Here is a 27,214-nt window from a genome sequence, read left to right as displayed (position 1 = left end):
CCCACACCGTGGATAGACAGACTGTGCCAGAACATGTTTGCTCAACCACAAACTTCAATCACAACAACAGTGATTTATCTCAGGGAATTCTCCCAAGATAGAAACGGACAGATGCAAGAACTCTTCTCCTTCACAAGCTTCACATAGAATGGAAAATGTAAAAAATCCAGGAACAGTGTTCATGGAATTTTTGAGAGAGAAATGCTTTAAAAGTCCAAGTAACAACATCATAACATACATCAGATTACAATGGACATAAAGATAACTGATTCCTTCTAAGAGATGCAATGACCTCAGTATTCCTGCACAAAATAAACCCAATCTACTGATGATAAAATGAAGAGTAATGATGAAGTCAAATATTTTCAACGACAAAATTGGTACTGGTTATAATGAATACTAAGGGCAGCTATGCCAAAGCATTTGTTGTAGGCAGCCAAAAAAAAAAAAAAAAAAGCCCTGAATAAACTAGGTGAAGAGTATAACATGCTACAAAGGATTTTTACACCAAAAGAACTTATTCCAGGACTGCCTGGCTCTTAGAAAAAGATCCCACTACATAGGAGGAGAGATTATTTTTCCAGTGAGACTAGTGTACAGTGGACAATGATTAAACCAATTTATGGAAAAGCAGGCACTTCCCCAGCCCCCAGGCTGGGAGCAGGGTCCATTGGGCCTGCGGGTGACAGACCCAGAGCCCTTACATACCCAGGTAACTAGTTCAGGTACAAGGAACAGGGAACCATGCACCAGCCCCACAAAAGGCCAAGCAGGAAACACCTGGGTGCAGCGGGGCCGGGCAGAACCCGGCCCCGAGGAAGTGGCTTTAGGGGATAGGAAAGCAGAGCTGTGTGTACCCAAGCCGCCCGGGGAGGAAATGGAGCAAGACCAGGTGTGCCCCAAGGCGTGAGGGGCAGCGGTCCGGTGGGGCCAGGGGGCACCAGGCAGGCTCCGGGGGGTGGGGCCAGGCCCGCCCTGGTGCCAGTGGCAGTGGGGCGGGGCCGGTCCCGGCCCGTCGGCGGGGAGAGTGAGGCGGCCCGGTGCCCAAGGGAGATGGGGCGGGGCCCGGGGCGGGGCGGCACCGGGGGGCCAGGCCCGGCCCGGCCCGAGGGGGGCGGCGGCGGCGGACTCACCTGGGCGCACGGTCTTGAGGCGCACGGGCTCCCTGAAGTGGCGGATGACGGCCAGGGTGTCGCGGTGGGTGAGGCCGCTCACGGGGGTGCCGTTCACCTCCAGCAGCACGTCCCCGGGGCTGGGGGGCTTGCCGGAGAGCAGCGCCGGGCCGGGCCCGCCCAGCTCGCCCAGCAGCAGGCGGCCCCCCAGGTAGGGGAACTCGCCGAGCTCGGCGCCGCCCCGCAGCAGGTCCGGGTCGGGCGCCCCGCCGGGCGGCGGCGGCGGCGGCCCCCAGGACACGGCGCACTCCTGCACCTTGCTCAGCCAGTGCCGCTTCTTCCGCAGCGTCTTCGACATGCCGCACCATGGGGGGCCGGGCCCGCCCGCCCGCCGGCCCGCGCGGTGCCCCCGGCTCCGCCTCGCAGGGCCGCTCGCCGCCCAGCCCCGCGCGCCTCCGAACGCGGCCGCGGCAGCCTCCCGACTGCTGCCCTCGGCTCGGCGGCGGCGGCCGGCCCCGCCCCCTCCCGCATGGGCCCCGCCCCCAACGCCGAGAGCCCCGGCACGGCCGGACACGCCCCCTCAGCCGGACACGCCCTCAAGGCCCGTCTGGCACGGCCGGGCGGAGCCGAGCCCGCGTGACGTCAGAGGCAGAACTTTCACTGGCGGGAGCTGGCAATGGGCGTGGCACCGGCTGTGCGCCCCCTGGGCGTCCGACCTGCTGCGCAGGGTCCCTCCCCTCTGACCACTGCGTCAGTCTGGCCTGTCCAGCTGTCTGTCTGTCTGTCCGGCCTCCTGCTGTATGGTCAACCTCCCATCCCAGCCCCATGTCTGTCTATCCGACCACCCCCCCCATCCCTCCTGCTGAGGGTCCGGCCTCCCCGCCTCTGGCTGTCTCTATGTCCATCTGCCCACCTCTCTTCCCTTCATCTGTTCCTCCTGCTATGTCTGTCCATCTGCCCCATCCCCTCTACCGGTCCCCTCATAGGCACTGACTTCTGCTGTCACCGGTGGGGGCTCAGACCCCCCTCCCTCCACCCCTGCCCTGCCTCCATTCCAACCCCTTCCCCAAAGTGCCCACCCCAACTCCGCCCTCTCCCTGCCTCTGTACTCACCCCTTCCCCAAATCCCCACCCTGGCCCTGCTTCCTCCCCCTCCCTCCTGAAGTTTGTTATGCAGCAAAACAGCTGTTTCACGGTGGCAAGCACTGGGAGGTAGGCAGAGAAGCAGGGATGCGGCAAAGGCGAGGTGGGGAGCTTGGCTGCATCCACCAATTTTTCCCCATGGGTGCTCCAGCCCTGGAGCACCAACGGAGTCAGCGCCTATGGGTCCCTCCTGCTATCTATGCACCTGCATGCCCCCCCAGCACCCATCTATCTGGCTGCCCCCTGCTGTCTGTCCATCCCCCCCCTCATCTATCTGTCCCTCTTGCTGGGTCCACCCATGGCTATCCATTGGTGCCCCCCCCAATCTGTCACACCTGTCTTTCTGCCCACCACCCCAGGATCTGTCTGTCTCACAGTCCCCCAATGTCCTCAAATGCCACCTGTGGGTACCCTCTCCTTTCTCACCCTAAGATGAGGACAAATCAGTGTCTGAAATACAGGTTGCTGCTGCTCCCAAAGTCATAGACACTCTCTTAATCCAGCTTTGAAAATAGAAATATAGCCACATATAATGGGGTTTTAAATTTATTTTATTTGAAAGTGTATATGAATTTATGTACAAATTAGGCATATCCATCATGCCCCTGGCTAACATACCAATGTTAGAAATGTAGAGCTGGAAGGGACCTCAAGAGGTAACCTCATTCAGTCACCTGCACGGAGGCAGGACCATGTAGATCAGCTCTGACAGGTGTTTGTCCAACCTGTTCTAAAAAGCCTCCAATGATGGGGATTCCACCACCTCCCATGGAAGACTATTCCAGAATTTAGCTAGCCCTTATAGTTAGACCTAAATCTCCCCTGCTGCAAATTAAGCCCATTAGTTGTGTTCTACCTCCAGTTCATGTAGAGAACAATTGATCAGTCTTCTTTGTAACATATTTGATAAGAAAAGATTTATCAGGTCTACCTTAAATTAAGACTAAACATGCCCCTTTTTAAAAAAAAAAAAAAAAAACTTTCCTCATAGGTCAGATTTTCTAAATCTTTAATAATTTTTGTTGCTTTCCTCTGGATCCTCTCCAACTTAGCCATCTTTCCTAAAGTCTGGTGCCCACAATCTGATACAGTACTCCAGCTGTAGCCTCACCAGTGCCAAGTAAAACAGGATAATTAGCAGCTGTGTATTACATACTATACTCCTGAATGATATTAGCCCTTTTCACAACTGCATCACATTGTTGGTTCATACTCAATTTGTTATCCACTATAACCCCCAGAGCCTTTTCAGCAGTACTACCACCTAGCCCAGGGGTGGCCAACCCGAGCCTGAGAAGGAGTCAAAATTTACCAATATACTTTGCCAAAGAGCCACAGTAATATATCAGCAGCCCCCCCATCAGCTTCCCCCCACAGCTCCCAGCGCCTCCCACCCACCGGCAGCCCCACCGATCAGCACCTCCCCCTCCCTCCTCGCATCTCCCGATCAGCTGTTTCGTGGTGTGCAGAAGGCTCTGGGAGGGAAGGGGAAGGAGTGAGGGCAAAGCAGGCTCAGGGGAGGGCACGGGAAGGGGTGGAGTGGGGGCAGGGCCTGTGGCAGAGCCAGGGGTTGAGCAGTGAGCACCCTCTGGCACACTGGAAAGTTGGTGCCTGTAGCTCCAGCCCTGGAGTCGGCACCTATACAAGGAGCCGCATATTAACTTCTGAAGAGCCGCATGTGGCTCCGGAGCCACAGGTCGGCCATGCCTGACCTAGCCAGTTATTCTCCATTTTGTAATGGTGCAAATTACTCTACTTAGGAATTAAAATCAAATGCACTTATCTTTATTGAATTTCATCTTGGTGATTTCAGACCAATTCTCTCATTTGTCAAAGTTGTTTTGAATTCTAATCCTGTCCTCCAAAGTATTTGCATCCTCTCCCTGTTTGGTGTCACTCACAAATTTTATAAGCACACTCTCCACTCCATTATCCAAGTCATTATTGAACATATTGACTCGTACTAGACCCAGGATAGGGCCCTGGAGGACCCCCATAGATACACACGCACATCCAGTTTGACAGTAAACCATTAACTAACTACACCTCTACCCCGATATAAAATGAATTCGGATATAATGCAGTAAAGCAGAACTCCGGGGGGCGGGAGAGCTGCACACTCTGGCGGATCAAAGTAACTTCAATATAACACAGTTTTACCTATAACGCAGTAAGATTTTTTGGCTCCCAAGGACAGCGTTATATCAGGGTGGAGGTGTACTCTTTGAAAAACCATATTCAAACAACTGTGCACTCACTTTCTAATAATTTAATCTAGACCACATCTCCCAAATTTGCTAATGAGAATGTCATGAGTGTGTGTGAAAAGCTTTACTAAAATCAAGGTATATCACATTTTCTGCTTCCCCCCATTCACTGTCAGAGGGCTAGCCATGTCAGTCTGTATCCACAAAAACAACAAGGAGTCCAGTAGAACACTTCAATCTCCCTGGACATTCTATAACTGATTTAAAAGTACTTCAACAAAAAAAACTTCAGAAACAGACTTCAAAGAGAAACTCCAGAGCTACAATTAATTTGCAAATTTAACACCATTAATTTGGGCTTGAAAAGGGATTGGGAGAGGCTGGCTCATTACAAAAGCAATTTTCCCTCTCTTGGTATTGACACCTCCTCATCAATTATTGGTAGTGGACCACATCCACCCTGATTGAATTGGCCCCGTCAACACTGGTTCTCCACTTGTAAGGTAACTCCCTTCTCTTCATGTGTCAGTATATATGCCTGTATCTGTAATTTTCACTCCATGCATCTGAAGTGGGATTTTTTACCCACAAAAGTTTATGCCCAAATAAATCTGTTACTCTTTAACAGTCTTTAAGGTGCCACTGGACTCAGATCAGCATTCCTGTCAAAAAAAGAAATTAGATTAGTATGGCATGATTAGTTCTTAACAAGTTCATGTTGGCTATTACTTATAACCCTATTATCCTTTAGGCACTTACCAAGTGATTGTTTAATAATTTGTTCCAGCATCTTTCCAGGTATCTAATTTGGGCTGGCTGATCTATAATTCCCCAGGTCCTCTTTGTCCCTTTTTTAAAGGCAGATATTATGTTTGTCCTTCTCCAGTCCCCTAGGACCACGCCCATCCTTCAGAACTTCTCAAAGAGAATTGCTAAAGGTTCCAAGATTGCTTCTACTAGTTCCCCAAGTACCTGAGGATGAATTTTATCAGGCCAACTTGAATACATCTAACTACTCTAAATATTCTTGCATCCTTGCCCAATTGCAGAATTTCTTTAGTGCCTGGCGATTTAGCAGCTCAGTCAGCTTGTTTAGATGCATTTATAAATATATATAAATGCTGCTCACCAGAAGTCATTATATCTTCTCTCTGTACCATTCAGGCCTCAATTTTATGGGCACTGATGGATATGCTAACTTCACTGTGACTAATCGCATGCTTAAAGTTAAGCACATACACAAACATTTGCAGGACCAGGGCCTTAAGACTGCAAGTTCTTAGAGTCAAAGTTTGGGTGCATTAGAGTAATTGTTTAATAATGACAATAGTAACTACTACTGTTTACAAGGCTAATTCAAAGTAAGTTTTATCATCTATGGATTTGAAAGTCTGCTGATTCACATCATTTTAAACTGGTGTGACCCACCCCTCTTAATTTTTTTTTCTTCATTAGAAACTATTTTCACTGCAAATCTCTCTCACTATCTGAAACATTTTAAGAGTATTTTTTGTTTCCTTTCTTGAAAGTATTGCTTTGCATTTAAACTGACTACATGAAAGGCCCCATTCAACTCTGAGATACAGGAATCTTAAGTATCTTTAAAAATGATTGTGTTTAAGTGTACACACTGTAATTCAACTTTCAGTACCATGAGGGTGTAGTAATACCATTGTTTGCAAACATAAAGGGGTGTGACCTTACATTCCTCAAACACTTACATTCCTTTGTATACAAAGGAACAGGAAAAACAGGTAGCTATAGATTCCAAAGGGTCCATGCACTGTATTATAAAACAATGTGCTGTTTTGTTTCACTGATCCCACTCATAATGTCCTGATAGTCACATCAGTTTGCACAACAATATAGACTACTAGCAATAACAGCTTTGAACTCTGAACTCCTTTTCCATGGTTAATATTAGTGCAGATTTAGAAAATGACTAATCTTTCAGAAATTGCTATGACATGCGTTTATAACAAATATATACATAATACCTTTCTGTTAGTTTCCAGAGGCATACAAACCTCTATACCTCTACAGGCCCAAATACCCAGTTCATATGGTAACTATTACTAAAAACAGGGAATCTACAAAAAAAAGTTAGTTGCACTCAGAAGAGCTGCTTGCAGAGGGGAAAGAATGGAGTCTTAAAAGTTGCATGAGCAGTATTATCTTGCAGTTGTGAGCATTCAGTTTCACCTGTTAGCTATACTGGAGGGTTTTTTCCTTAATGTCCTGCTTTCTTTTTTTGTTTGGAGGTATGGAAGCCATCTGAGATTGCAGAACTGCCAACCTCAAATGTTTTTAAATATTTATATATATATACACACACACACACACAAGTCAGGCCCCCCAAAAATCAGGGGTTGACTTAAAAGTTATTAGATATAAAAATACATTTGGAGTTTTTTATTTGCCTTCTGGGTTTTGAAACTTCAGTGTTCACATTTTCAAGCTGATCTACACAACCATGAAGCCTGGAACTTACTAATAAAAAACCAAAAACAAACAAACCCAAAACACTTAAAACTGAGATTCTGGTGAATTCATGTGACTCCAGGGCTTTAAGAAACAAACAAACAAAAGCAAATACCATAAGAGCTGGTTTATGTGATAAAGTAACTCCCATACTAACTTTAATCCATGCAGATTTTAATTTTCTCACTTTTGACTTTTATCTTTTTGTCTTGCTTTCTCCTTTTTTATGCTAAGGACCAAGTCAGACTGAGTAGCCTAATTCCCTTGTCCCAGTTGAAAGAGGAAAAAATATGTGCAAACGGACCAAAGAGCCTAACATTTAAAAAAACGAGTAGATAAATTCTGAACATATTAGTCTAATCTGTGTCAGTTTCTGTAATCTATGAAGAGATTTGCCACATCAGACATTTGGTGAATAAATCCTTAACAGAGAAAGAAAGAAAGAATATTCAGAAACAATTCAGTGATTTCAGATTGCTGAATTAACAAAGCTTTGTTCTATTCATAGATACCCATAAGGACATGTCAACATTTCAGCACCAACAGCCTTTATTCAAGACTAATGCTCTCAACAAACCTGTCTCTTTAGTGCCCATGTATCTTACTTCATGTATTCTACAGGAGCTGAATTCAGGAAAGCTATACTACTGTAATGAAAACTTTGAAGTCTATTCAGAGAACTGGCTGACAAATTTAATTCTAATTTATGCCATGCTGACAGTGAGTATGTTCACCTTTAATTCCTCCTCCTCTTCTGATTTACTTATTTCAGCTTGCAAACATGTAAAGTATTTGAGCTCTCCTACAGATAAGCAGAAGGAATGTGTTCTTTACAACCACCTTACCTAATATACTGGGGTGTGAAGCATTATATATTTACTGGGTGCTGATGTTTGAAATCTCAGAGAGCTAAAGCTCCATCAAAGCTGAGAAATGTATCCAAGTTCAATATGCATTACACAGTGGCTGCTGCAATCTTTTTTAAGCTATCAGCAGTCAGCACATATACAAATCTCACAAAAATAAGACCTTAAGCCTGTACTGATATCCTAATTAAAGGAAGAAACAGTTTCAAGTCAATGGAACTCTTTGGTAGGTTGGGAAACAAAGTTTGTTTATTGCACAACTGATGTTCAAAGGCAATCCAAACATTAAAAGTGCATCATAAGAATCCATTTCTAATAATAATTAGGGACAGGCTATTTCAGAGAGAAGGAAGAGAGAATTTGGGTGTTACATTAGGACAAGTGCAAAATTATTTTCCTAATGTAGAACACGTCTCAAGAGAAATCCTGGTTGGTTTCTGACAAAAATTAATGTGGCATGGCATAGCATGGCATACCAGCACATGTCAATAAGTGCATAGAAAGGGTCTATCCTGCTCCCAAAGTCAATGGTGAAGCTCCCATCTGCTCCAGTTGGCACAGTATGGGATCCTCAGATAGGTCCATGCAGATTACTTAGCCTCAAATTTCCCCTTAAAGGGCCCAATCCTGCAAAGTGCTGGCATCCTCAGCTCCTCACTGACTTCTGAGGTATAAAGCACCTGGCAGGATCAGGCTCAAATTACATGTCTTCTAAAAGGATTTAAAGGAATAGGTTCCACCACTATGCCCCACCCTACTGTGAAAACGGGGATGGGGGAAGAGAGTGGCAATAACAGATAAGTCCCTGGCCATGTGATTTCATTCCTGATGTCATAATGAGACAGAACATTGCTGAGGCACGGAGTCCTCACACCAACAATCCCTGATTCTGGTGACTCCTCCTTGCCATTTGTCTCCCTTCCCACTAAGTGAATCTATAGGGATCCTCAGTGGGTTTAGAGAGTAAATCCCCAGGCTTCTTCTACTGGGGAGGGTCAGATCTCACTCCCTGATGGAGGAAATTATGAGGAAACTGCAAGTTTCAGTCTGCTGCCTTTCCACTCCCTTATCTCTGCACAAGCCATGCAGGGAAAAAAACGTCAAAGACAGCCAGACTAATATGTTTCCAGTTTAGGTAAGAAGGAAGACTGGACCTCCAGAAAAGAAAACAGCCGAGAAACCTTAAAGTTGCCTGTTTCAATAGATGGTGTGAAATGCGGGCATTAATTCTGGATACTTTTGGGGAATGGAATCCAATTAGAACAACAACAAACACTAAACACAAAATGAAAAGCAGTTACACTAGCGTAGGGCTATGTATGTAGATTCATGACATGTTCCCTGCATGATCTACAGGGGCCAATGGGCCACCAGCAACATTATTTAAATGTAAGAACTAGCATTTTGGATAAACACTATGGGCAGGTCTGCACTCAAAATGGTGCAGTGGCAGAGCTGCACCGGTGCAACTGTAGCACTTCAGTGAAGATGCTACTACGCAAACAGGAGACACTCTCCCATCAGCGCCGTTAATCCACCTGCACAAAAGAGGCAGCAGCTATGCCGACAGGAGAAGCCCTGTCATTGACAGTGCTTTCTACACGGGTGTGTGTGTGTGTCTGTGTGTGTGTGTGTAGGTCAGGATAACTGATTTTTCACACTCCTGAGTGATGTAGTTATACTAATGTAAGTTTGTACAGTAGGCCTGGCCTATGATGCTAACTGATCATAACAACAGCCTAGAGCAGGGGTAGGCAAACTTTTTGGCCAGAGGGCCACACTGGGGTTGCAAAACTGGATGGAGGGCCGGGTAGGGAAGGCTGAGCCTCTCCAAACAGCCTGGCTCCTGCCCCCTATCCGCCCCTTCAACTTCTCACCCTCTGACTGCCCCCCTCAGAACCTCCAACCCATCCAACTCCCCCTGCTCCTTGTCTCCTGGGACCCCCCCTGCCCCTAACCTCCCCCCCAGCACCCCATCCGCTATCCCCCCTGCTCCATCCCCTGATTGCACCCCCGACCCCTATCTACACCACCGCCCCCTGACAGGACCACTGGGACTCCCACGCCTATCCAGCCCACCCTGTTCCCCATCCCCCGACCCCTATCCACACCCCTGCCAGGCCACCCGGGACCCCACACCTTTCTAACCCCCCCGTTCCCCATCCCCTGACTGTACCCCCCCGCCCCGCAGAACCTCCATCCCATCCAACCACCCCCTGCTCCCTGTCCCCTGACTCATGCCACTGCCGTGCTGCCCAGCCATGTGGCAGCGTAACTGCGAAGGATTGGGGACAGCAGGGGAGGGGGCCGGGGTCTAGCCTCCCTAGCTGGGAGCTCAAGGGCTGGGCCAGATGTGGCCCACGGGCCATAGTTTGCCCACCTCTGGTCTAGAAACCAGGACATTAGAGACTTGGAAATGGCAGAAGAAATGCAGTCTAAGTTTTTCACGTTATTAGGCTTTATGTCTCAAATGTAGGTAACAAATTATTCAGTGAGTGGAGTGCCCCTAAGGAATCCCAAACAAATCACTGGTGGAGGAGAATGGTTCAAAGCTAGATACTTGCTATTCTGCAGCCATAATTTTCTGGGATGGTCTGTTTGAACATTGTGTGACCCCAGGATAGTTATTTGAAGGCAAACTTTTAAGTGCAACATAAATTAGCTTACATTATAAGATGTGCTGCCACACAAGAAGATTTTACCAGGGGATTTTAATCAAGCTGTAAGAAAGTTGAGAAAATAAACCTAAGTATTACTAAAGATCTGTGTCAACTTGGACTGACTAAGCTGCGATGTCTAGAATCATAACACAGGAATGGAAAAGGCATCAAATCCAGCAGGCTGTATATTAGCATCAACCCATACCTCATAGTCAGAAAAGCTGCTGAGTAAATCTGTGTGTTTTTATTACATACATCACCATGGCATGTAGACACCTAATATAAGCAAGAATAGCATCAATTCTGCCTCCCAGGACCATGTTCTCCCTCCCACATTTCAAAACAAATAAGTGCATAGCACACATTTGGGCACTTTGTAAATAACAATATTTCATACATATTTACAGGATGCTGTCGGTATCCAAAGCCTTTGCAGAACAGGTTTGTTCTCCAGTAATAAGAACATGGGACTGGGAGTCAATGTGCCTGGTTCTATTCTGGTTCTGTCACTCACTTGCTGTGAGTCCTTGGCAAAGTCACATCCCCTTTGTCTCTCAGTTTTCCCATCTGCAAACTGGAGATGCTTATTACCTAAAGTGCCATAGAATGGCTTGAACCTAGTACTTATGAAGTGCTGCAAGAAACTCAAATTAAAAGAGCTGCAGAGAGGCAACATATTATTGGATAAATAAAAAAAAAAGATAATTACCTTTTTTGAGATGGGTGATCCCAAATGGTACATAGCCAGGAAAACAGATGCATCTATTCTGCAGATGGGTCGTGTAGGTTTTAAATAGACAGCGGGTGTTTGGCTAGCTTTAGTCTTTGCAAATATTTAAAAACAAACAGGGCATGCTTTGATACAGGAAAAATCCTTTTCATCAGCTGTTGTTGTTGTGAATAGCTCAGTCAATATGTTTGTAAGCACTTCTGATCCTGTTTGCCGATTCCTGTAATTCTCACCCTGAAGAATCAAAGATTTTTTAAAAAATGTAATTGCAACTGGTTGACATATGCCTGCCAGAAAGGCAGTTACAGATTGCTGTAGTTCTCACTCCACCACAGTTAAAAAGATGAACTAAGATTTCTTGTCAAAATGAATGAAGGAGAAGCCCAAGCAAATACCCCTCAGCCATTCATTCCGGGGCATACATTAAATGTCTGAAATGTGACGAGATGATCAGATACTTTTGGAAGCTGATAGATACCAAGCAAAGATAAAGGCCCAGTCAGCCAATGAACTCCTGAAGCCAAGGTGGACATAAAGGTAAGCAGCTTAAGAGTTCCTGAAAGCCCAACAAAAAGGGGTTCGCTCATCAACTGCTGATCTTTAGATTTGCTTCTGACAGATACCAATGCAACCTTCAGGCATCCATATAAGAAACAGGAAGGAGCAATGCCAGACCAGTACCCCACTTGCTTCAAGTGAGGTTGTGGCTAAAATGAGGGCTGACTAAAAGTGCAGTCTTCTTTCTCAGCAGACTTACTCCCTCTGTACAATCAAGGTCATATCTACTGACTTCACTGGCCAAAATAAGGTTTTACTACTCTTTACCCTCTGTAGCCTTGCAAAGCCTGTATAGGGATGAGAGAGGAAGCTGCATTCTGTTCTTACTCACCCATCATCCACCTAAGTGTTAGCTAAGTTCCAGTAGCAGAATGTTTGCTTCTGGGGATGATGCACAAACCAGAAAAAAGAAAACTCAGCAGCTTGATTTCCAGATTCTGGAGTGAATTTGGGATACTGGCATTTAGAACCAAAAAAAAAATGCTCTTGCTTGTGAATTGATCTAACAAGGAGTCACTGAGGGCAAAATTCAACCCCATGCAGAGAATAATACAACCCTTGTACTACTTAAATCTCACTTACGTGCTCAAAACATGGCGTACAAGGTGCACAGGCCTTGTGCTACCTCACTGCAAAGGGGTGAACCTTACTTCACGATTCAAATACGGAATCCCATGATATAGCAGTGTTACACAGAAACCCTTCAGAATGTCATACTGATGGGGTGGCATCTCATACCCTGTTGTGGTGGGCATCAATGACTGCACAAGGTACAAGACAATGGAGAGATTCAGACCCTTAAATCTCCTCAATTACCCTAAGGCACGTTGGGCACAGAGGTGCCTTCCATTGTATACAGTTCCTGAGCAATGAGTTTCGGTTGTCAAGCCCCTTAGCTTCTTAGTCTTTGGTGAAAACACAGGTGCACAGACAGTTCCATGCATACACTCTTAATTATTTGAAGAACAAATCACTAGAAAGGTGCAGCAATTGGCTCCATATGGGTGTTTTCTGACAACTTCAATGCAAGCAAAAGGACAATCTATTTAGTAAATGTACAGAGCTATCACAGAAGGATCTTTTCTTTCTGTCTACTGCATCTAGGGCTTTATGTTAACCCCCTCAGCATGGTATCTGAGTGCTCTGCAGAGGTGTTATAACTAGAATGGGCCAATAATCTGATTTTCCTCCCTAGTTCACCCATGGCAAAATGAAAATGTGTTTTTAGAGAACTCTAAGTTTTATAGGTGAAAACAACCTTGTAAGTCATCTGTTCCCTCACAGGCTCTGCTGCACTCTCTACGCAGAGGATCATACTAAATCATAGAATCATAGAACTGGAAGGGACATTGAGAGGTCATCTAGTCTACTCCCCTGCACTCATGGCAGGACTAATTATCTAGACCATTCCTGAAAGGTGTTTGTGTAACCTGCTCTTAAAAATCTCCAATGATGGAGATTCCACAACCACCCTAGACAATTTATTCCAGTGCTTAACCACCCTAACAGTTAGGAAGATTTTCCTAATGTCCAACCTAAACCTCCCTTGCTGCAATTCAAGCCCATTGCTTCTTGTCTTATCCTCAGAAGTTGAGAAAAACAATATTTCTTGCTCCTCCTTGTAACAACCTTTTACATACTTGAAAACTTATGTCCTGTCCGAGTCTTCTCTTTTCTAGACTAAACAAACCAAATTTTTTCAATCTGCCCTCAGAGGTCACGTTTTCTAGACCTTTAATAATTTTTGTCGTTCTTCTCTGGACTCTCTCCAATTTGTAAACATCCTTCCTGAAATGTGGTACCCAGAACTGGACACAATACTCCAATTGAGGCCTAATCAAAGTGGAGCAGAGCGGAAGAATTACTTCGTGTCTCTTGCTTACAACACTCCTGTTCATACATCCCAGAAGGATGTTCACTTTTTTTTGTGACAGCGTTACACTGTTGATTCATATTTGACTTGTGGTCCACTATGATCCCCCAATCCCTTTTTGCAGTACTCCTTCCTAGGCAGTCATTTCCCATTTTGTATGTGTGCAACTGATTGGCCCTTCCTAAATGAAATACTTTGCATTTGTCTGTATTGAATTTCATCCTATTTACTTCAGACCATTTCTCCAGTTTGTCCAGATTATTTTGAATTTTAATCCTATCTTCCAAAGCACTTGCAAACCCTCCCAGCTTGGTATCATCTGCTAACTTTATAACTTTATACGTGTACTCTCTATGGCATTATTGAAATCATTGATGAAGATATTGAACAGAACGGCACCCAGAACTCATCCCTGCAGGACCCCACTCATTATGCCCTTCCAGCATGACTGTGAACCACTGATAACTACTCTCTGGGAACGGTTTTCCAACCAGTTTTGCACCTACCTTATAGTAGCTCCATCTAGGTTGCATTTCCCTAGTTTATTTATGAGACGGTCATGTGAGACAGTATCAAAAACTTTACTAAAATCAAGATATATCACGTCTACCATTTTCCCCCTATCCACAAGGCTTGTTACCCTGTCAAAGAAAGTGATCAGGTTGGTTTGACACCATTTGTTTTTGACAAATCCATGATGACTGTTACTTATCACCTTATTATCTTCTAAATGTTTGCAAACTGATTGCTTAATTATTTGCTCCATTATCTTTCCAAGTACAGAAGTTAAGCTGACTGGTCTGTAATTCCCTGGGTTGTCCTTTTTTCCCTTTTTATAAATGGGCACTATATTTGTCCTCTTCCAGTCTTCTGGAATCTCTCCTGTCTTCCATGACTTCTCAAAGATAATCGCTAATGGCTCAGATATTTCCTCACTCAGCTCCTTGAGTATTCTAGGATACATTTCATCAGGCCCTGGTGACTTGAAGACATCTAATTTGTCTAAGTAATTTTTAACTTGTTCTTTCCCTATTTTAGCCTCTTCTGATCCTACCTCATTTTCACTGGCATTCACTATGTCAGATGTCCAACCACCACCAACCTTCTTGGTGAAAACAAACAAAGAAGTCATTAAGCACCTCTGCCATTTCCACATTTTCTGCTATTGTTTTCCCCCCCGCATTGAGTAACGGGCCTACCCTGTCCTTGGTCTTCCTTTTGCTTCTAATGTCTCTCTAGAATGTTTTATTGTTACCCTTTATGTCTAGCTAGTTTGATCTCGTTTTGTGCCTTGGCCTTTCAAATTTTGTCCCTACATACTTGTGTTATTTGTTTATATTCATCTTTTGTAATTTGACCTAGTTTCCACTTTTTGTAGGACTCTTTTTTGAGTTTCAGATCATTAAGATCTCCTGCTTAAGCCAGGATGGTCCCTTGCCACACTGCCTATCTTTCCTACACAGTGGGATAGTTTCCTCTGGTGCCTTTAATAATGTCTCTTTGAAAAACTGCCAACTGTCTTCTATGGTTTTTCCCCTTAGACTTGCTTCTCATGGGATCTTACATACCAGCTTCCTAAGTTTGCTAAAGTCTGCCTTCTTGAACTCCATTGTCTTTATTTTGCTGTTCTCCCTCCTACCATTCCTTAGAATCATGAATCCTATAATTTCATGATCACTTTCACCCAAGCTGCCTTCCACTTTCAAATTCTCAACCAATTCCTCTCTATTTGTCAAAATCAAATCTAGATGTAAATGTAAATATTCATGAACACTTTCGCTAGCCTGCTTCTGAATATTTACAGTCAGGATATAGAAGCTTCCAAGCTGCCTTCAGGAGACTAGTCCATGTTCTAACTCTTAATGAAAACTTTCCTGATCTCAGTTTGTTAATTTCCCCTTAAGGAATTTCTTCTCATTATTCATGGCTCTCCTTACCTGCACCATCCTGAACAGGAGGATTAGTTGGTCCATCAATGCCTACTAGCCAAGGTGGGCAGGGATGCAACCTTGTTCTGGGTGTCCCTAAACCTGGCTGCCAGAAGTTGGGACTTGACGACAGGGGATGGATCACTTGATAAATTGTCCTGTTCTGTTCATTCCCCCTGAAGAATCTGGCACTAGCCACTGTCAGAAGACAGGATACTGGCTAGATGGACCATTGTTCTGACCCAGTATAGCCATTCTTACAGGTGTTTGCCTTTCTCAACCCTGATACCTTTCAGACATCTATAAGACTTTCATCATGTCACTTCTTCCTATCCTCTTTCCCATCAATACACATGCAGTTCTCTATTCTATCTGCATCTATCAAGCCCCTGTGAGGATGTATTTCTTGTATTGTATCCATCAACTGGAAACAGGCTGCGTCAGCAATAGCAAGTAGGACAAGCTAGTGCACAGCACAGGCGAGGGGAGCTCTACTGGTCCATATATTGCAGCTCTCAGTACTCTAAAGAAGTGATGGGCCCATGTTGCAAAGTTTGCATGCAGATCCAGATGTTCTTATAATTTAAGGGTTGTTTGGATGTGGGCTTATGGTACAGGCCCCATCTTTACCTCTAACAGCTGTTGTCTCAACCTTCTGTGTTGTTCAGGTAACTGCAAGCTCAAAAATTACCCTCTGAGATCCATAATGAAATCCAGGGGTTTTGCATTTTCAGATTATTTGACAGACTTTGAATGGAGAATTTAAAATCCTTATTATGTACATCAGCTTACAATACAACATGCTGGTTTCTGGAGTAAGAGTTAATGCAGGAATAGAAGCTGAATATCCATCAATTCTGTGCATTTCATATATTAGCAGCACAGATGCTGAAGAACCGTAACTGTTTTGCATTAAAACAAACTATCTACATTTTGGTTTTGGAGTTTATCCACTGTAAAAAGGAGCTGTGTTGCAGAGGGGTAGTTTTTCCCTATACAGGAAACACAATAAATGCTAGATAACTGGTTTTCCCCCCTCATTACTTTATATATTGGCAAAGCTTTTTATAAATTCTGTATCTGACACTGTTTATATTTCTTGACATTCTCTTGATTTTTTTTGTCTTAATTTGAAAATACTTAGGGACTAAGAGGTAAATGCAGCCCTAGAATAAAAGCAGGTAAACTTCCATTAAGTTAATGGAGTAGCACCCGCATATACGAGGGATGAATTTTGCCCTATTATAACCCATTAAATTATTAATATGTAGAGAGGTAGTACTTACCTTCTCAGGGATCGAAAAATAAGAGTATGAACTTCACTTTGGCTGGGATATGAATTTTACTGTACTGTTCTCTACCAGCTGGGTGATTATTAGTTGAGAACTTGTGAGTAAAAGCTCTGAATAGAGGTTATGAGGTAGCAGAGACTATTATTGTTTTCATGGCACAGTTAGGTTGGGGTTGCACTCAACACTCTTAGAAGACCTTCTTTTATCTAGCAAGCAAATAAAAATAGTGCTGATGTTCCTCTTACAGTGGTTCCCAAACTTGTTCCGCTGCTTGCGCAGGGAAAGTCCCTGGTGGGCCAGTTTGTTTGCCTGCCGCGTCTGCAGGTTCGGCCGATCGTGGCTCCCAGTGGCTGCGGTTCGCTGGTCCAGGCCAATGGGAGCTGCTGGAAGCGGCGCGGGCCGAGGGACGTACTCACCGCCACTCCCAGCAGGTCCCATTGGCCTGGAGCAGCAAACCGTGGCCACTGGGAGCAAAAATTGGAAAACTAGAGAGACAGGAAATTTGGGGAAGATAGGAAGGATTTTGCAAGTTGGACTAAAAGTATTTTGGGGCAAGAACCTCTATGTCTGTAGAGTACATAGTACAGCCTGAACCTGAGCTCAATTGCGGTCTTTGGGTGCTACCATAATATAAATAATAAAATAGTAGTTTGAGTAGATGCCTTTCCTGACTTGATTTGAAACATGGTCCAAAGATTGGTAGAGTCCAAACTCTTCCTCTTCCCTGGGGACTGGCTTTACTAAGAAAGAAATTAACATTACATTCAGCATGGTCTTCTCTTGCAGGCTTGGCTGCTTCTAGGGTCTCTCCTTCCTTCTTGCTCAACCCGCACTCTAGATCCTCTCTCCCTCCAGCTTGCTAGTCTCTCCTCCTTTATATCTAAAAGAAGTTATAAGTGAGCCTTAGTGAGTCAGCAGAATGCACTTAACCCTTTCCCAGCAGAGTCAACCCCTGCTAACAGGGTGGGATATATTTCAGGCTAACACTGGTAATAAAATCTAGATATACACATCACAGCAAGTAATATGAACTGTGATTGACCCAGGCCAGCTGGGAACAGCAGAGTAGTCCTGTTAGTATCCAGGAAGTGGGCGGGCTCCTAAAGGACCTCCCCCCAGCTTAAAGGGAGGATCCACAGGTCTGTGATACCAACTAATTATGTGGGACAACAAATTAAAAAAACAGGATCGGGAGTGAGGTCATAGGGCTAAACGAAGGGAAAACAACAGAGTAGTCCTATTTGATATCCAGAAAGTGGGCAGGCGAAGCCCACCCACTGCTAAAGGACCTCCCCCCAGCCTAAGGGGAGGATCCACAGGTCCGTGATACCAACTAAATACGTGGGACAACCAGTGATGAGCTGCCAAAATCATAGCAACCGGTTCCCTCCTCACCCCAGGAGGAATCATGCCCCCCCTCTTTATTTTTATTTATTTATTTATTTTTTTAAACACACACACCTGACTTCACAGTCAGGTATGTAAAAACCTGCCACCGCGCCCGGAGCTGCAGCCCGGCCCGCCGCCGCGCCCGGACCCGCGCTGCCGGAGCTGCAGCCCGGCCCGCCGCCGCGCCCGGACCCGCGCTGCCGGAGCTGCAGCCCGGCCCGCCGTCGCGCCCCGACCCGCGCTGCCGGAGCTGCAGCCCGGCCTGCCGCCGCGCCCCGACCCGCGCTGCCGGTGCCCAGCATCTGGGTAGGTGAGGTCACGGCCGGAACCAGGCGAGCCGGGGCCAGGCCACGGCCAGAGCTGGAGCCGGGCAGGGGGGGAAGGGAGGGGGGTGGACGCGGGGCCGGGGGGGATGCGGAACTGGGCGGCGGGGGGGGGACTCGGGGCAGGGAGGGACGCAGGGCCGGGCCGGAGCCGGAGCCAGGCGGCGGGGGGGGGGGACACGGGGCCGGGGCACACCGCCCTCCTCGTTCCCTCTACCCCTACCTCAGTGTCCTCTTCGGAGCCTCAGCCAGCGGGAAGCCTGCTTGCTTCTCAGCCCTCCCAAGCTTCCTGCGCGAAGAGCTGATTCGCGGGAAGCAGGGGGGGGCGGAGAAGCAGGGCGGAGCATTTGTGGGAGGAGGTGGAGGCAGAGCTGAGGTAAGCTGGGCTGCAGCAGGGAGCTCTTGTTAAATTTAAATGTCCTTTTAGAACAAGTTCTCCCATGCGGGATAACCGGTTCTAAAATGGCTTCTAAATTTAGCAACCGGTTCGCGTGAACCGGTGCGAACCGGCTGCAGCTCACCACTGGGGACAACCAATGAAAAACACACGATCAGGAGTGAGGTCATAGGGCTAAATGAAGGGAAAACAACAGAGTAGTCCTATTTGGTATCCAGAAAGTGGGCAGGCGAAGCCCGCCCACTGCTAAAGGACCTCCCCCCAGCCTAAGGAGAGGATCCACAGGTCCGGGACACTAACTAAGTACGTGGGACAACTAATGAAAAAAACAGGAGCGGGAGTGAGGTCATAGGGCTAAACGAAGGGAAAACAACAGAGTAGAAGGGAGAGATACTGGCCACTGGATAAGCAGTTTTCTGTTCCCTGAGTGACCAGAGCAGGGGTTGCTCCAGGCTAATGAGAACACCTGACTCCAATTAACCTGCTAAGAGTCAGGTGAGGCTGTTAAGCACCTGTCTCTAATTAAGGCCCCTCTGATGCTATAAAAGGGCTCACTCCAGTCAGGCCAAGGGAGAGGAAGTGCGTGCAAGGAACTGGAAGCAAGAGGCGTGCAAGAAGCTGAGAGTGAGCAGGCATATTGCTGGAGGACTGAGAAGTACAAGCGTTATCAGACATCAGGAGGAAGGTCCAGTGGTGAGGATAAAGAAGGTGTTGGGAGGAGGCCATGGGGAAGTAGCCCAGGGAGTTGTAGCTGTCACGCAACTGTACCAGGAGGCACTCTAGACAGCTGCAATCCACAGGGCCCTGGGCTGGAACCCAGAGTAGAGGGCAGGCCTGGGTTCCCCCCAAACCTCCCAACTCCTGATCAAACACAGGGGGAATTGACCTGGACTGTGGCTTCTACCAGAGGGGAAGGTCTCTGGGCTGTTTCCCAACCCACAGGGTGAATCTGTGAGGTGAGCAAATCCGCTAATAAGCGCAGGACCCACCAAGGTAGAGGAGGAACTTTGTCACATAAAATAAAATAAGTGATAAAACTTTTTAAGGAAATCTTTCCCCAGCAATAATTACAGCTCATTGAAATAAGCTGCTTACACAGTCAGCTTAAATTAATTTGCATTTTAGTACAAGAAACTATATAATGAACACAGATGGAATTGACTTCACCTTAAGGCAGGAACATCTAGATAATGCTATCGGAGCTTAAGACTTGTTGAGAAATTTGCTTAAGAGAAAAATGAGCTTTGTAGGAAGATTTAGTTTGCTCTGTCTTGCTTTTCAAAAAGTCACAAAAAGCAAAGGGAGCACAAGGATTAGAGCACCAATTCACTTTCCAGAATTTAACTCATGGTTTACAATATCTCTGAAAGTGCAGGCTCTTGACTATTAAGGATGCTGCTCTAAATTAACCCCAGAGTTGGGTGGTTGTTCCACCTAGAATGATTAAACTGTATCTTAACAAGCTAATCACAGGTTGCTCCATCACCTAACCTCAGCAACAGTGCTGAGATATTGAAGGGCAGCAACAAAATGAGTCATTTTCTCATCCCTTGCTCGACTTTACAAAGGATTTGCACCCAATGAGCCTTTTTAAAAGGGACCAATTCGTGACATGAGTTAACTATAAAAGAACAGTAGAAACACAGTTGCTCCAGCATTGCTAAGTCAAAGTTGCTACTTTCATAGCTACTAAGGAGGCTGGTACTTATCATAAAGCAGTTTAACCAACCGTGAACTGAACCATGCTGTCCACACAGGCAAATGCTGTAGAAGCCACGTGACTTAAAATATGGTCAAAATGTGTTGAAGTAATTCATATTTGTGATGTACATGAGGCACCTTTCTCCAGGGAGGCACTACCAGACAGGACACTGGACTTGGACTCGGACTCAGGAAGGTTGGGTTCAACTCCTTGCTCAGTGCTATGCTTGCTATGTGAGCATTAGCAAATTAATGTTTAACCTCCCTACATCAATTTTCCCATCTACAGAACGGGGATAATACCTCCCTGCTTCAGAGAGTACATGAGTGCCATGCTAGCACACCAATCCACTGGAACATGACATGATTATACAGGAGGGTAGACGCCAATGCAATGCTCTGTTAGGACGTGGTCCACACTACAAGAAAGTTTTAGAACCGCAATTAAACCTGTTTTTGAATACAGAGCTTCAAGCATTGCCCTCAGGAGACCTCCATCTATTCTAGCTGTTCTTATGCAGTTTAAAAAAAGCCATGTTTCCGTTAAGAACAGAGGCGAATGTGCTTAAATTATTGTTTACTGGCTGCAGACCACTGAACAATTAGGAAATGAAAGTTTTCATGTTTTCAAGGATCTCACTGTGCAGCCCTAATGGCTGAGAGCCCATTTGCACCAAACGAAAATCTGAATCTTTCCATTGTACCTCAATCGCTTTTCAGGCAAATGTCTCCAACTACCCTTCAAATGATCTGTTTGACAGTACAAATCAGTATAGATCCGAATGGGGTGAAAGATGATCATGTGATTCATGAACGGGACGAGGACTCAAGATCTGGACTGACTTTGTGCATCTGCCACAGCCAGCCTTCATAGTTGTGAAGTGCTCAGATATAACAATACCCACTGCCATAGGACAGCTTATAAATGACACAGAGAGAGCACAATTTTCAGTGGGTTTAAGAGGTTCTCTCAAATTCAGAGACTATTTGCAAATGTCAGCTGTAGCTTCAGAGAACATGGTCAAAGCATCTTTTCCTAATTTTTTTTAATCATGGTTTACAATAACTTTCCCTAAAATGTAATCATGCGTTTCCTCTACAGCTTGCAGGGCAAAAATGCAGCTGGAAACCTATGGCACCTCACTGATTGAGAGGAGTTTCCATTAAAAGCTGCAAAGGTAAATGAATGGAGGAGGGAAGATTCGAAATTAAGATGTATCATAGAATCATAGAATTCAAGATCAGAAGGGACCATTATGATCATCTAGTCTGACCTCCTGCAAGATGCAGGCCACATTAGCCGATCTACCCACTCTTTTAGCAAGCGACCCCTGCCCCATGCTTCGGAGGAAGGCGAAAAACCTCCAGGGACACTGCCAATCTGCCCTGGAGGAAAATTCCTTCCCGACCCCAAATATGGCGGTCAGCTGAACCCCGAGCATGCGGGCAAGACTCTCCAGCCATACCCTCTGAAAGAGGTTAAGAATATCATATCATTGACCCAATTTGACCCAATTAAGTACCAGTTTGGCACTTAATTGACCTATTGACTAAGCCCGTTATCCTATTATACCATCTCCTCCATAAACTTATCTAGCTTAATCTTAAAGTCATGGAGGTCCTTCGCCCCTACTGTTTCCCTCGGTAGGCTGTTCCAGTATTGCACTCCCCTGATGGTTAGAAACCTTCGTCTAATTTCAAGCCTAAATTTCCTGACTGACAATTTATATCCGTTTGTCCTCGTGTCTACATTAGCACTGAGCTGAAATAATTCCTCTCCTTCCCTGGTATTTATCCCTCTGATATATTTAAAGAGTGCAATCATATCTCCCCTTATCCTTCTTTTGGTTAAGGAAAACAAACCGAGCTCCTCAAGTCTCCTGTCATACGACAGGCCTTCCATTCCTCGGATCATTCTAGTGGCCCTTCTTTGTACCCGTTCCAGTTTTAACTCATCCTTCTTAAACATGGGAGACCAAAACTGCACACAATACTCCAAATGAGGTCTCACCAACGCCTTATATAACGGGACTAGCACTTCCTTATCCCTACTAGAAATACCCTGCCTAATGCAACCCAAGACCGCATTAGCTTTTTTAACGGCCACATCACATTGCCTACTCATAGTCATCCTACGATCAACCAGGACTCCCAGGTCCTTCTCCTCCTCCGTTACTTCCAACTGGTGCGTCCCTAGCTTATAACTAAAATTCTTGTTAGTCATCCCTAAATGCATAACCTTACACTTCTCACTATTGAATTTCATCCTGTTACTAATACTCCAGTTTACAAGGTCATCCAAATCTCCCTGGAGGATATCCCGATCCTTCTCCGAATTGGCAATACCTCCCAACTTGGTGTCGTCCGCAAACTTTATCAGCCCACTCCTACTCTTGGTTCCCAGGTCAGCAATAAATAGATTGAATAAAATAGGACCCAAAACCGAACCTTGAGGAACTCCACTGGTAACCCCCCTCCAACCCGACAGTTCCCCTTTCAGTACTACCCTCTGCAGTCTCCCCTTTAACCAACTCCTTATCCACCTCTGGATTTTCATTTCGATCCCCATCTTTTCCAATTTAACCAATAATTCCTCATGCGGTACCGTATCAAACGCCTTACTGAAATCCAGATATATTAGATCCACCGCATTTCCCTTGTCTAAAAAATCTGTTACTTTCTCAAAGAAGGAGATCAGATTGGTTTGGCACGATCTACCTTTCGTAAATCCATGCTGTAATCTATCCCAGTTGTCATCGGCCTCCTGCTCCTTAACCACTCTCTCTTTCAAAATTTTTTCCATTACTTTGCATACTACAGATGTTAAACTAACAGGCCTGTAGTTACCCGGGTCACTTTTTTTCCCCTTCTTGAATATAGGAACTACATTAGCTAATCTCCAGTCCAACGGTACAATCCCCGAATTTAGAGATTTATTAAAAATCATCGCTAACGGGCTAGCAATATCACTCGCCAATTCCCTTAATATTCTAGGATGAAGATTATCCGGGCCCCCCGATTTACTTCCGTTAAGCTGTTCAAGTTTGGCTTCTACCTCAGATACCGTAATGTCTACCCCCATATCTTCATTCCCATCGGTCCCTCTATCACTATTCCTTAGCCCTTCATTAGCCTCATTAAAGACCGTGGCAAAATATTCATTCAGATATTGTGCCATTCCAAGATTATCCCTAATCTCCACTCCGTTTAAAGTTTTAAGCGGTCCCACTTCTTCCTTCTTGGTTTTCTTCCTATTTATATGGCTAAAAAACCTTTTGCTATTGGTTTTAATCCCCTTCGCTAGGTCCATCTCCACCCGTCGCTTTGCCTTTCTCACTGCATCCCTACACCCTCTGACCTCAATAAGGTAGGTTTCTTTGCTGATCCCTCCCATTTTCCACTCCCGGTACGCTTTCTGTTTTTTCTTAATGACCCCTCTAAGACGCTTGGTCATCCAGCTCGGTCTAAAACTGCTACCTACGAGCCGTTTTCCCTTTCTCGGGATACATGCCTCTGACAACTCCTGTAATTTCAACCTGAAGTAACCCCAGGCGTCATCTACCTTTAGATTCCTAAATATGTTGGTCCAGTCCACTTCCCTAACTAGTCGCCTTAATTTAGTAAAGTTAGCCCTTTTGAAATCGTAAACCCTAGTCTCAGATGCAATATTGATTATCCTCTCATTAATTTTGAAACGAATTAGCTCGTGATCACTCGAGCCAAGGTTGTCCCCTACAACTATTTCCTCAACAAGGTCCTCATTACTCACCAAAATCAGATCTAAAATGGCATCCCCCCTCGTCGGTTCAGCAACCACTTGATGGAGGAATTCATCAGCTATCACGTCTAGGAAAAGCTGAGCCCTATTGTTATTACTAGCATTTGTTTCCCAATCTATATCTGGGAAGTTAAAGTCTCCCATGATCAAGCAGTTCCTATTAGTGTTTACCTCCTTAAAAACATTAAAGAGCTCTCTATCCGTCTCCAAGCTAGATCCTGGCGGTCTATAGCACACCCCAATCACTATCCCGGGTGAGGCTCTGGTAGTTTTCTTCCCCAATGTGACCATTGCCCACACAGACTCCGTATTAACCATTGCATTGCTAGTTATTTCATTACATTTCACCTCATTATTGATATACAATGCTACTCCCCCACCTTTACCTTTGCATCGGTCTTTTCTAAACAGCACATACCCTTCCATACCTGTACTCCAGTCATGGCTATCGTTCCACCATGTTTCGGTTATTCCTACGATATCCGGTTTCAGTTCTCGGACCAGTAGCTCCAGTTCCTCCATTTTATTACCTAAGCTTCTCGCATTGGTGAACAAACATCCTACCTTTTGCTGTTGGGCTCCTCTCACTCTTTTCACCCCGCTCGGTAGGGACACAGTACTACCAGTATGACCTGTCGATCTAGTATCTGTCCCCCCCCTCTTCCTTACACCTAACCGTCCTCCTCTAGCTATATCTGTTGTTATCTTCTTGTTCCCACTCCCAATGTATAAATTTGGCGTGGAGTGCACCAGGGCCTCTCCCAACCGTCTCCCCCCAGTGTCTAGTTTAAAGCTCTTTTAATCAGATGAGCCAGCCTCCCTCCTAGAAGTCTACTTCCTTCCCTACTTAGGTGGAGCCCATCCCGTGAGAACAGTTGTCTGTCCCCAAAAGCCTCCCAGTGCCCATACATCCCAAAGCCCTCCTTGTAACACCACTCTCTCAGCCAACTATTAATCGTCAGGATTCTCTCACCCCTTTGGCGCCCTTCCCTAGGGACAGGTAGGATCCCACTGAAGATCACCTGAGCCTCAATTTCCTTAAGCGTCTTACCCAACCTGGCATAGTCTCCCTTGATCCTGTCTAGCGAGAATCTAGCAGTATCATTCGTTCCCACATGAAGGATGACCAAAGGGTTCTTACCTGCTCCTCTTAGGATCCTTTTCAACCTCAGGTCCACATCCCGTATTTTAGCGCCCGGTAGACAGCACACCCTTCTGTTCTCCGGATCGGCCCTGGTCACAGGCCTGTCCAACCTTCTCAGTATGGAATCCCCAATCACGTAGACCTGCCTTTGCCTGGGGACAGTGCGGTCCTCTAACCTATCCCCCGTTCCCCCTGGTTGCAAGCTCCTTCCATTCCTATCTTCCCTTGTGGTTCCCCTTAAGCCATCCTGTAATCTCCCCTGACCCAAACTTGGTGTTGCCTCCATAGACTCCTCCCCTCTATCTATGGGACTGGCCGCTCGTCTCTTTTTCCTTGGCCTCCCACCATCAGCTACCATATTCTTTACCCCTTCCTCATTCTCCAAACCTTCAAACCTGTTCCTTAGCTCTATTTCCCCCTCACTGGCTCTCCTTTTCCTTGGCCTGCTTCTCACAGTCACATGCTTCCACCGCCCATCCTCCTCGTCTGGTGGTCCCCCCTCACTGGCCTTAGCCCCTGCTCCCACATGTGCCCCTGGACGTTCCCCTTCAGTTACTGCCTGCCATTGCTCCATCAGCTGCTCGAACCCCCTTCTATTCTCTATCAGGGTTTCTACCTGCAGCTCTAGGCCCTGGATCTTTTCCTCCAGCAGCTCTATTAGGCGACACTTCATACATACATAGTACTGCTCTGGGTCCCCTGCTAGGACCAGGTACATACCGCAGCTGCTGCATGCTCTCATCCTTGGTGTGTCCTCTGCTGCTTGGCTCATGGCTGCTGCTGTCCCGGCCTCGCTCGGTGCTTGTACCTGGGGAACACAGGGGACACGGCGCGGCCCCCTTCCTCCTCCCCCTGCTAACTCCCACGCAAACTCCCCTGTTAGCAGCTCTGTTTGCTGCCTCCTGTAGGATGTCTGTGTAGGTTCCACCACAGTGTTTGGCTGAGCAATGAACCTTCTTTAGACATAGGATTTACCCTAGTAATTCGGATCTGTTCGATCCACAATCCAGAAGTAGCTCTGCAGCTTATCGAGTGGGATTTTCCATTCTTAGACTTGCATCCTTTCGCCAGATAAATTGCCCCATGTACTTTTTAGTTTAAAAATAATTATGCTAATGACAAACAGACAATAGATTTTCTGGACTGCTAGAAATAAAGAAGTTAATGTTTGTAAAGTAACATGTATTGTTATATATCAAAATATTGTTTCTACCTCTGTTTTTAGGACTTCTTTGGAACAAATGAGATGTAATATGTAGTTCCATAGGTTTTCCATTGTGAAAATCATTACCTTTTAGAACTGGTTTCTTTTGCAGTCATTAATGAATAATGACAATATAATAATAACCTTCAAAGCTTTCCTCTGAGCTTATAATTAAGATGTCAGAATTAATTTGTCTTAGATAGCTGAGATTTTTTTCTGATTGATTCTAAACTTGATTTTATAGATATCAATCCTCAGCTCTTCTACATTAGCTGTACAGCTAATCTTCACCATAAAGAACAAAGCATTGGAGTGGAAACAAGGATCTGTTTATTCTTTTGATTTATGTGGATGTCAATCTGAGAATGTCAGACCTTTAAAAAAAAAAAAATTTTTTTTTCTTGTTAAAAGAAAAAAATCTGCAAACA

At 45.5% G+C, this 27,214-nt stretch overlaps 1 protein-coding gene and 1 long non-coding RNA gene across 3 annotated transcripts in view; one reads left to right on the top strand and one right to left on the bottom strand.

Moving 5' to 3' along the window:
* Positions 1-1,470, bottom strand: part of MAGI3 (membrane associated guanylate kinase, WW and PDZ domain containing 3) — a 208,003-nt gene extending 206,533 nt beyond the window's left edge. For both annotated transcript variants that reach the window (XM_045013203.1, XM_045013204.1), the window contains exon 1: positions 1,134-1,470. In XM_045013203.1, coding sequence (XP_044869138.1) covers positions 1,134-1,470 — 337 coding nt within the window. The remainder of the gene's footprint in view (positions 1-1,133) is intronic.
* LOC123368436 lies at positions 1,146-27,214 on the top strand. The gene is made up of 4 exons (XR_006578778.1): positions 1,146-1,323; positions 7,565-7,663; positions 21,763-21,838; positions 27,031-27,214. It is a non-coding gene; the product is annotated as an uncharacterized LOC123368436 (long non-coding RNA).

The sequence above is a fragment of the Mauremys mutica genome, chromosome 4 (assembly GCF_020497125.1).
Source record: "Mauremys mutica isolate MM-2020 ecotype Southern chromosome 4, ASM2049712v1, whole genome shotgun sequence".
Classification (NCBI taxonomy): domain Eukaryota; kingdom Metazoa; phylum Chordata; order Testudines; family Geoemydidae; genus Mauremys; species Mauremys mutica.
This window is presented reverse-complemented; position numbering and strand designations above follow the sequence as displayed.